Below are 11,990 nucleotides of genomic sequence, written 5' to 3' on the forward strand. Positions count from 1 at the left end.
AACTTTACACACCATGAGGGAGCATTTCCATTGGGAGGGCAGGATTACTCAGAATCCAAGAAAAGGCTCAGGGAGTTCCTACTTTTATCTCAACACAGACCCCTGGCTATTCCGCCAGTGTTGGACATTGTGGATGATGTGTATACTGAATCCAGTTTAAATCGTGATTCCTTACCTCCAGCTCCAGTTAAACCAGACCGGTATTAGAGTCCCTGACTCTCACAAATTTCTGTATAAAAGCCCAGTGGCAGACCCAGAAACTTTTTTCTCAGGGACCCAAAGGGGTCAAGGTCTTTTCAGCAAAGAACCCAGTTCCCTCTGACAGACTCCAAAGCATTAGACAGATGGGGGAAGAAAGTATATGCATCTGCAACTTTAGCAATGAGGGCTTTGAGTTGTCAATTTCACAAGTTAAAAACCCAGCAGTTTCTGATGTCTCAGCTGAAATAAAAAATGTTTTCAGATACAGAGCCTCCTAATTTTAAAGAAATGCAGGATTTATTGCATGCTGCTGAACAAGTGGGAAAACCTACTTTGCAATGTGGTTTTGATTCTTTAGAGGCCTCCTGCAGGCAGCAGTTACAGGCTCTGTCATTAGAAGACATGCATGGTTAAAGGAACATGCATTGCCAGATCATGTTAAAGCAAAACTACTGGATGCACCCTTGCAGCATGATGTCCTATTTGGAGTTAAGGCAGAAGAGGTACTAAAGAAAATGGAGGATAAGGCAAAATCTATGCAAACGGTGAAAGATTTCTTACAGGTACAGCCTCCAAGATTTAGCAGAAACTGGCCAACGAAAAATTGGTCCTTTCCTGTTAGACAGAAAAGGGTCAAATACAGACGTCCATGAGGCAGAGGACAGCTACAAGGCCCATACAGGCATCGACAATGGGGTGCACCAGGCCAGAAAGAAGACAGACAACCTTACAAAAAACAGTCCCAATGACTTCCCGCTACAGCTGCCAAACTTTTCTCTCTTGGCAGCCCCACTGGGAGGAAAACTGGCTCTCTTCTATCACAATTGGCGTATGATCACCACAGACAAATGGGTTCTCAATGTAATTTCACAAGGTTACAGGTTCCACTTTCACACTCTGCCAAGGTTAAAAGGAATGCCAGACCTGCCACCAAATCAATGGGCAGAGGCTCAAACAAATTACAGCACTCATGACCATGGGAGCTATTCAAAAGGTACCTCAGCAGGAACAAGGATATTACTCGAGACTCTTTCTGGTACCCAGAAAAGACTAAGCCTGGAGGCCTATTCTGGATCTTTCATCTCACTTGCCTGGATGTTCCAAAATTCAAAATGTTGACATTACAGCAGCTTCTTCCCATGCTGGGCAAGTAAGCTTGGCTCGTGACTTTGGACCTCAAGGAGGCATACCTGCATGTCCTTATCAGACAAAACTGCAGAAGATACCTCAGATTCATATCTGATCGAATGCATGATCAATTCTCTGCACTGCCCTTTGGCTTATCTACTGCGCCCAGGGTCTTCACAAAGTGCCTGGCACCAGTAATTGCATTTTGCAGGCTAAGAAGAATTCAAATTTACCCATATCTGGTCGACTGCCTAATTCAAGCAGAGAGCAAAGACATTCTCCTAAAGCATCTGGCGTTTGTAAAAAAAAAAAAAAAAAAAAAAAAAACTTACCAAGTTGCCCGGGGTATACAATAAAGAAAAAGAAATCCAAACTAGTGCCCTCACAACAAATAATATTCCTGGGTACCAGCTTGAACACAACTGCCCAGATGGCTTATCTAACGCCAGACCAGCAAAAACTTTTGACTCTACTTTCACTTGATGGCAACAAAGACCCAACTCCCTGCAAGAAAAATTCTGCAGGCCTTGGGCTACATGGCATCTTGCATACTACTAATTCCATATGCCAGACTGCATATGAGGAAACTACAGTGGTACCTAAAGAGTGTATGGTCTCAACACTGTCAAAGTTTTGAAACAGTTATACCACTAATACCTTGCCTTCAGAAGGAGTTTTGATGGTGGGCTCTAGCTTGTCACCTCAAGGGACAGCCTTTTACTCAACCCACACCCAGGCAAACTGACAGATTCATCGGATTACGCCTGGGGAGCACACATGGCAGGAAAATGCATTCAGGGCAAGTGACCTATAGAACAAAAGCATCTTCACATCAACCAAAGAGATGCTAGCAGTACAAAATGCACTTATAGCTTTCAAGGACCTACTACATCTAGGACAACTACTACTAAAGAAAGACAACACAGTCATGTGGTACATAAGCAAGGGGGGACCCATTCATACCCCCTCTGCAGACCAGCAATGAGCTTGTGGGACACAGCTATACGCTATCAAGTTAATCTACAAGCACAATTCCTGCCAGGAGAGATCACACTGGCAGACGACTTGAGCAGAAATATCTTGGATCCACACGAATGGGAATTGAATCCACAAATATTCAGAGTGATCACACAGAAATGGTGGAGCCCGGACATCGATCTGTTTGCATCACCAAAGAATTGCCAGCTACAGAAATTCTGCAGAAAGAAGCATGGAAAGTGGATGCCCTGTAATTTAGCTGGAAAAATCTATCGGTATACGCATTCCCACCACTGCCTCTAATTCCAAAGGTACTCAAAAGCCAGGCAAGAGGGGCCAAAAATGATCCTGGTTGTACCAGAGTGGCCATGCCAGCACTGGTACCCAATCTTAAAAAAACTTAACACAAGGACCACCTTGGATTTTGCCTCAAACACCACATCTACTCTCTCAGAACAATCAGATTCTCCACAGCCAGCTAAGGACTTCCTTGCTGCATCAAAGATACCTTAGCAAAACGAGCAATGCCCGTCTCCAAAGCTGTTATGGATGTCATCCTGGAGGCCAGAAGGCCTAGTACCAGGAAAGCCTATTCAGATAATTGGAAAAGATTCTGTTCCTGGAACCAGGCTCACAGCCTTGACCCTCTTGTGCCAAACATTTCTCAAATACTACAATATTTGACTGAGATGCTGGACACCTCTCCTTTTCATCTATCAAGATCCATGTCTCTGCCATCTTTGCTCATTACAACACGGATCCACCACTTTTTTTGAATCCTTTGCTAAAACAATACCTCAGAGGGGCAAAAAACATTAGACCACCTCATAGAGCACCTGCTCTAACTTGGGACCTCAACTTTTTGGAAAAATTAACTTTACCTCCCTCTGAGCCAGCTAGCACAGCAGAATTAAAATACATCTCTTGGAAAACTGCTCTGCTCCTGGCACTTACATCAGCACGAAGAGTTTCAGAATTACAGGCACTAATGGCAGTGGAACCTTTCCACATTTTCCACCAGGACAGGGTGTCCTTAAGAACTAATCCTGCTTTTATGCCTAAGGTGGTTTCAAGTGCGTCTCTAAACCAAAGTATTCATTTGCCAACTTTTTATCCAAAACCATAGACTAAAGGAGAGACTACTGCACTCATTGGACATCCACAGGCAGTTACGCTTCTACTTGGACAAAACCAATCAGTTTTATTGGTAGCATATGCTGCAGGAGCACAGGGAAAAGCCATTTCAAAACAGACTAATCTGAAGTAGGAGATTCATTTGTCTGCAACCTGTGGGTTATGGATCCGATATCGGATCCGAACCGGCATGGTTTATCCAGCTATGGATCCGAGCTCTTAGCTCCTCCCCTCACCCATAATGCCCTGCTCTCCCTCAGATCTAGTTTGCCGCTCTGGTAACCAGATTGGATCGTCTGAACTCTTCAGCTAAGTGTTTAAAAAAATCTTTATAAACGTTCAATTACCTTTTTGTAGCTAGTTTTGTGTGATTGTATTAGGTTCCCTTTAGTCTATTGATAAGTTTTGGTTTAAAATTCTTTCATTTAAAACTTTATTTTAATCCCCTCCCCTCGCTGGTTTGGAGTTTTGTTTGTGTGTGCTGTTTGGGGCCTGGTGTGTGTGCTAGTTTAGCACTAATTGTGTTTTTTTTTTTTTCCTTTAAAAAAAAAAAAAAGACTTGTCTGAAATGGCACCTAAGGCAATTTTTTCGAAGTGCTCCGAGTGTGGCCATAAGCTTTCCCCTGCTGATGGCCACACTCGGTGCGTTCGATGCCTTGGGGTTGAACACCTCCATTTGTGCAGGGTTCAACCCCAGGGCATTGAAGGAGCGGAGGTCGAAGCTGGTCCTGGCAGGACTTCTGCCCCCGGACTCTGCTTCGGCTCCCACTCTGCGGTGGGTACTGTTACTACGGTCCCCTCCTCGCCTGCTCCCCCTCCTCCACCTGGGACTCAACCTCCCGCTGTTGGGTTGGAGGAGAGGGAGGCAAGAAAAAAGGACCGGAGGGAGAAGCACCACAAGCGGCTGGCTGAGACCTCCGTTTCGGCCCCGCCAGCTAAGCGGGCTTCTCCTCCGGCCTCCTTGGCTGCTGGTTCTCCCCCTCCTCGGCTCTGGTCTGCTTTTCACCGGGGCCTGAGGAGGAGACCCGATCTCAGTCGAGGCTATCGAGGAGGCACTCGAGGCCTACCTCGGTAGCCTCTTCGAGATCTACATATAGCCTTTCTGACGCCGATCTGGACCGGATGATAAGGATCATCCAGGCCCAGTTGCAGATGGGAGGGCTCCTGCCTCCCCCCCCCCCCCTCTGGGGGGGAGCTCGACCCCATTTTTCAAGCCAATTGCTCCTTCTCCGACCCGCTACCCGGGTTCGGCGCCGGGCAGCTTCGGAGCCGGGGGTGGGTCGGCGCCGATAGTACTAGGTACTTCGGATCCGACCCTGCCCTCGAATGTTTCGGACCTCTCTGAGCCTGGCTCCGAGCTTCGGATCCGGGGGACTCCGTGTGCCTTTGGCGCCATCTGTGTCGGAGCGCACTGGCCCCTCGGATCAGTGTGTCTCTGGGCCGGCTCCGATCCACTTTGGATCCGAGGGGGAGCCGACTTTCAGATCCTTTGGTCAAGGCTGGCTCCCCCTCGGCTTTTGATGTAGTGGAGAGGGCTCTGTTGAGGGCTTCCGGACCCCCGGCACTTGCTTCGGCTCCTTCCCGCGCTCCATCTGCACTGGGTCAGGCTTCCACCATCCGGCCACTGGGACAGCCCGCTCCAATGCCCCAAGCTGTTCCATTGGAACATGACACTGCTTGTGAGGGCTCCTCTGACAGCCCCCCTGAGGAAGCACCTCGCAAGCACACGTGTAAAAAGGAGGCACATAGACTCCCCCGAGTCTTTAACAGAAGACACGGATTTGGAGGAAGGGGAAGGCTCCCCAAGATCACCCCACGAGGATGTCTCCTTTGGAGTCATCATGGAAATGCTTCGCATAAGGGGTGGGTGGTCTGCCCCCAAGTCTTCCTCGAACGAGTCAGTGTTCTTGGAGGCATTCGAAGCGGGCCCGTCTACCTCTTGGATGTCCCCTCCTGCCGACCCCCTGGTGGACCTAATTACCACTAGGGCGTGGAAGGAACCGGACACCGTGGAGCCAATCCCCAAAAGGCCAGACCGAATTCTTAGCCCCCCTGCAGACCGTGCCCACTGGAGTAAGGGGCCTCTGGTAGATGCCATGTTGACGGCAGCAGCCACCAAGAGGGAACTCGCCCAGGAGAGTCCCTCAGTCCATCCTCCGAGCAAGGAGTCTCTGATGATGGACCGCTTGGGGCCGCAAATGTTTAGTTCAGCGACCTTCTCAGTGAGGGCGCTCAACTACCTGGCACATGTTATCAGGATGCAGCGCGATTTTATTAAAGAATACGCTGCATCCCCCCCCAGAGTCCATGTCGGAGGAGGACAAACTTTTGCACTACACCAGTATGGCCACTCTTCGGTCTGTGACGAATACCTCTATGCGGTTGCTGTCCCATGCTACTGAGGGAGCCGCTAGAGCTGCAGGAGTAGGCCTAGTCGCTAGACGCCAGGCCTGGCTCCGCCATTGCGATTTCACTGAGCCCTTCAAGGCGTCCTTCGCAAACGCCCCCTTTGATGGTTCTGCCCTTTTTGGCAAAACTGTTTGCGACACCTTGACCCAGAGCGAAAAGGACGGGAAGACGCTGTCTGCCGTCGGAATCCGCTTCTCTGTGCCCCAGAGGTCCTACTCTAGGAACCAAAAGGGTCAGAAGAAGATGTGGTTCCGGAAGTCGCAGCAATCCCAACCCGCTCTGGACAACCAGTCCTTCCGTGGCAGAGGAGGACAGGGAGGATGCCGCCCCAGGGGCAGAGGGGCTCCCAGGAACTTCGGGTCCAGAGAACCTTTCCCTGAACGGCCCGCGCAGCAGTCCTGAAGGGTTGCCCGACTGCTCCACTCTGGAGGCAGTCGGGGGACGTTTTTCGAAGCACCTAGCGGCATGGGAGTCCATCAGACCGCTGGGTCCTCCGCATTCTATCCAGAGGATACAAGATCCCCTTTCATCACATCCCAAAATTAAAATCCCTCGCCGACGTTCCACCCGGTCAGTGGGAGGCCGCTTCGGCAGAAATTGGCCATCTGCTGGGGAAGAGCCATCCAGCCTGTCCCCCCAGACCAGATCGGATCAGGGTTCTACTCAAGGTTCTTTTTAGTGCCAAAAAAGATGGGGGACCTAAGACCAATTTTAGACCTGTCCCTGTTGAACCTGGCAGTTCCCAAGGAGAAGTTCCGGATGGTCACCTTGCAATCCATCCTCCCCCTTCTGGGAGAGAATCACTGGATGTGCTCTATAGACCTCAAGGATGCGTACTTCCACATACTAATGGACAGACGTTCCAGGAGGTTTCTTTGCTTCCGGCTGGGAGCCAGTCACTACCAGTTCAGGGTCCTTCCCTTTGGTCTCACCACAGCCCCCAGGGTGTTCAAAAGTATTAGCAGTGGTTGCGGCCCACCTGAGGCTTCAGGAGGTGCAGGTCTTCCCGTACCTGGACGACTGGCTTCTTACCACCCCAACAAGGCATCTACTATTATTGGCGCGAGACTCCTTTCTTCATCTAGCTCCCCGCCTGGGCATCACGATAAACGTAGCAAAATCCAACCGGGGCCCTACTTAGTTGATAGATTTTATAGGTGCCAGGTTAGATACGAGGGAGTTAAGAGCCTTCCTCACAGCCGACAGAGTTCAGAATGTGCGACTCCAGGTGCGGGCCATCCTCCACTCCAGCTCAGTTCCGGCAGAATTGGTCCTGAGGGCTCTAGGGTTCATGGCGGCAGCGATATCTCTTCCACTCGCCAGGTACAACATACGGGGTCCTTCAGTGGACACTTCAAGTTCAGTGGTCTTACCTTGCTCTACCTATGCATCATCCCATTGCGATCAGCAAGGCTTGCAAGCGGTCCCTCTTGTGGTGGCTCCACTCACAGGATCTCCACGGAGGCCGCCCCTTTTGTGCTTCTCCACCTCTCTCCACGGTGACCACCGACGCCTCCCGCCTCGGGTGGGGGGGGGGCATTTTACAGGCAGGACGGTCCAAGGCACGTGGAACGACTCAGACCTCCCTGCATATCAGTGTTCTAGAGATAAGAGCAGTGCTCTTGGCGTTGCGAGCACTTCACGCCTTTCTTCCCCTGGGAACAATTGCGATTCAGACAACATGTCGGTGGTCTGGTACATCAACAAACAGGGGGGAACCAGGTCTTATCCTTTGTCGAGAAGCCATGAGTGTGGGAATGGGCGATCTCCACCAACCGCTTTCTCATCGCAAAGCATATTCCGGGTCGGTCCAACATCCTTGCGGACAAGCTCAGTCGCACCATTCTCTCCCCGTACGAGTGGTCTCTCAATGCTCAAGTAGCGAAACGTATCTTCGCACGGTGGGGAACTCCTTGTTGCGATCTCTTTGCATCTCCCTTAAACACCAAGTGCGACAGTTTTTTCGCTCTAATCCCTCCTCCAGGGGATTCCCCGAGAGACGCTCTGGTGCATGCTTGGCCTCCCGGTCTTCTTTACGCTTACCCCCCTTTGCCTCTGATGCTCCAAGTTCTCCAGAAAGCCTCTCAGTTGGGGTGCAGAATGATCCTCATTGCCCCATTCTGGCCTTGACAGATCTGGTTCCCTTACCTAAGGTCTCACTCGGTGAATCCACCTTGGATTCTAGATCCCATTCCGGATCTGATATCGCATCCATCGAACCTACCAACTCCGAATCTGGACAACCTGAAGCTAACTGCTTGGCTGCTCCAGTTACACTCATAATTAGGACTCCTGGTATCTCGTCCCCCGTTAAGGCCATCCTGGTAGCGGCTCATAAACCATCTACCAGGAAAGTTTACCGCAGTAAATGTAACCGATTCTCCATTTGGGTGGAGCGGCAAGGTCTAGATCCCTTCACGGTTCCCCTTCCTCTGGTACTAGACTTCCTAACCACTCTTTTTAATGATGGTGCCAGTAGTTCCACGGTCAAAGTGCAGCTTGCGGCCATTTCTCACTATCATGTTGGTCATGACTCTGGACCACTTATGTCTGCCAAATTGTGTAAGATCTTTCTAAAAGGCACCTTTCTCCTTAGACCCCCTATCAAGCAAGCGGTTCCTCCATGGGATCTTTCTTTGGTTCTTCAGGCCTTGACCACTCCCCCCTTCGAGCCTGCGGCCACAGTAGATCTAAAATTTTTATCCCTCAAGACTGCTTTTTTAGTAGCCATTACTTCAGCCAAAAGAGTTTCGGAACTTCAGGCCTTATCCATAAAGCCTCCTTACTTGGTCTTCCATCCGGACCGCGTATACCTCAGGACCAATCCCTCCTTTCTTCCTAAGGTAGCTTCAGAAGCAAACATTAATCAGTCCATTAACCTCCCGGTTTTCTTTCCTAAATATCAGAATAAGGGTGAATACAAGCTGCATTCCTTGGATGTTCACAGGCAGCTTTGTTTTTATCTTAACAGGACAGCTGGTCATAGGCAATCCGACCAGTTGTTCATTTCCTTTGCCAAATTCAACCTGGGTAAGCCAATTTCCAAAGTTTCCTTGTCACTCTGGATTTCGCAGTGTATTTTTAGCTTATCAAGCTTCTGGGAGGCCCACACCGGAGAGAGTCCATGCCCATTCGACCCGGTCAGTTTCTACCTTAGCGGCCTTTAAGGCTAGGATTCCTCTGGATGACATTTGTTCAGCAGCCACTTGGGCTTCATCTCATACCTTTATTTCTCATTACGAGCTGGATATCACATCTAGAGGTAGAGCATCCTTTGGCTCCGCGGTGCTCCGGAATATCCTTCCATGACGGCCGCCCAAGATTCAGGTAGCTGGGGACTCTGTCCCACGGGTTGCAGACAAATGAATTTTCTACTTCAGATTTAGAAGTTATGTACTTACCATAACGTTCCATCTGAGTAGGTGGATTCATTTGTCTGCAACCATCCCACCCTCCTATCCCCCTGGCATTGTCAGTTTCCTGCATATGTGTTACCCTTTCCAGGGTATTTTGATTCAGGGCAAACTCGATCTGAGGTCATGTAGGGAGAGCAGGGCATTATGGGTGAGGGGGGAGGAGCTAAGAGCTCGGATCCATAGCTGGATAAACCATGCCGGTTCGGATCTGATATCGGATCCATAACCCACAGGTTGCAGACAAATGAATCTTAGTTAGACATAACTTCTAATTTCCAAATGGATAGGACATTGCATACGTTTCTGTTGGACACACCATGGGAAACCTATGCCTACCAGCATTAGACCTCACTCTTCCAGGGCAACAGCCTACCTCACAGGGGTACCTACCAAGGATATTTTAGAAGCAGCAACATGGAGCTCTGTGCATACCTTCACCAAGCATTATAATCTGCCTCTATACTCCAAATCCAGAGCCGGCTTCACCTCTGCAGTGCTGCAGGGCCTTATAGCCACCCCTAATGCATTACAGAACCAGCCACCCTACCTCAGCTTTGGGATTCTACCCAAGTGTAATGACTGCAGCAGTGTAACACAATGAACATAGTACAGTTTTGTACCTACCATAAATTTAGATGTTAGAGTGTTGACACTGCTGCATTCCAGGTTACCCTCCCTCCATCCCCTCTACTTTGCTATTATGTACCTAGGTCTACCACTCTCCACCACCTTTGTGGGGTATTTGCTGGTAACAAAGTTGGTGTTTGCTGCTCTTATTTATGTTTTATTAGCAATTTGAATTGCCTACCTATTTGGGGGGCACCTGACATCTGGGGCAAGAAAAACTGAAGAAAATGACGTTGACTGCATCTTATATTCCCCTGTCTCACTGACGTTAGGGAGGAGATGACAGCAACCGACGCAGGACCAAGACTTTGGAACTCTGGCCGACTGGGGAACCGCCTGACGGCAGGGTAACCCAAGTGTAATGACTGCAGCAGTGTCAACACTTTTAACATCTACATTTATGGTATGTACAAAACTGTACTTTCATTTTACTACACTTAAAAGCCTTTTTTGGTGTATTTGCTTTTGTTTGGAGGTATTTCTTTGTGTTTTAAATTATATATATATATATATATATATATCTATATATATATATATATATATATATATATATATATATATATATATATATATATATATATATATATATCTATATATATATGTATATATATATATATATATATATATCTATATATATATATATATATATATATATATATGTATATATACTCTGCTCCACATTAGGGGGGCACCTGACATCTGGGGCAAGTAAAACTGATGAAATGGCCTCTGCTGCATGTCTTCTACTGCTGACATCATGGAAGAAGGGACAGCAACCAACGCAGGACCCAAGACTTTGTTAATCAGGCCGACTGAGGGCAGCCTGCCAGCAGATTACCCAAATGTATTGACTGCAACAGTGAAAACACTCCATCTATATTTATGCCAAGTGTACATAACTGTACTTTTCCCACAATGTTCAGTTTGTAAAATTTTGCTTCAGGCTCCACTGTTTAATAACTTTGTAATCCCCACATGTTTTCTCCAAACACTACAAACTAGACATTGTCTAGAATTGGAATAAAGTTTGCTGCAGAGTCCTGAAGGTTGTGTTGGCATTCCTCATCCACAGACTTCCTGATGTAAGCATTGAAGACTGGTAAAGGCTTGGGAATCTTCCCTGAAGCTGACACTGGTAGTAGCTTTACATAGAGGACAAAGTAGCAATTTTCTCTACCTACCATAGCTGTAGATGTAATCGTTGCAGTCTTTCTCAACTTCCTTCCCTCTTCACAGCTGTTGTGAAATTACATTTAACAGTGTTACTTTTTATATGGACTTTTTCTGCCAGTCTTTTCTCTTGTACAGCTTTGCAGGCTCCATTCTCTGATGGTGAGGTTGAGAGGTCCCTAGTGGTTCAGTATCTGTCGATGTTAAAGAGCTCTACTACTCTTGTTGGTATTGACCTCTGTATTTATCAGCCCTCAAAAATGAATAGATTAGAGAAGTACTCTTTCTATTTGGGGGTTGGGGTGAGCTCTCCAGTTAACAGTCCAGAAAAAATTTGAACATTTCTGACCAGGCACTAGTGATTTTCCTGCTGATCAGTGTTGCATTTCTTGGCAGTGTGTTTTTTTTTTTAAGTGAAGAGGTGGTCTTGGAAGTTTGAGCAAGTCTGCTTGGTTTGAATGTGTGTTGTCCTTTATTAAATTGGTTAATTGTCAATTTTTGGGTTTTTGGTTTGCTTTACGTGTTATTGAAAACAACAACATGCAGTTAAATTGATCATTGTAACCTGCTCTAAACAACAAGTTGAATGCCTTAAGTAGATGACACTGCCTTTATTTGATAGGCTTACACACAACAGAGCTATGGAACATATGGCCAGCCTACGGATGTAGCATATACACAAGCACAGACTCCTGCAGCCTACAGCCAAGCAGCATATGCAGCCCCATATGGACAGCCACCTCCAACTGGTAAGAACCAATAAATCTTATATGTGTAGGTGCTGAAATGCAAAAATTAAAAAGCTGTTTTCAAAAGCTAAAAAAAAATTAGGTTGAGTGACATGTAAGGTATATTAAACTTCCTGCATTCTGGAGTTGCACTTTCTATTGCTGGCAAAGAAACTATGATGAGCGAGCTGCACCATGA

General features: G+C 47.8%; 1 protein-coding gene across 1 annotated transcript in view; it reads left to right on the forward strand.

The window, feature by feature from the left end:
• Positions 1 to 11,990, forward strand: part of LOC122800243 (RNA-binding protein EWS-like) — a 782,654-nt gene that overhangs the window by 220,467 nt on the left and 550,197 nt on the right. The window contains exon 4 of the mRNA XM_044069735.1: positions 11,686 to 11,812. Coding sequence (XP_043925670.1) covers positions 11,686 to 11,812 — 127 coding nt within the window. The remainder of the gene's footprint in view (positions 1 to 11,685; positions 11,813 to 11,990) is intronic.

The sequence above is a fragment of the Protopterus annectens genome, chromosome 4.part0 (genome assembly GCF_019279795.1).
Source record: "Protopterus annectens isolate FY-2018-M chromosome 4.part0, PAN1.0, whole genome shotgun sequence".
NCBI lineage: Eukaryota > Metazoa > Chordata > Ceratodontiformes > Protopteridae > Protopterus > Protopterus annectens.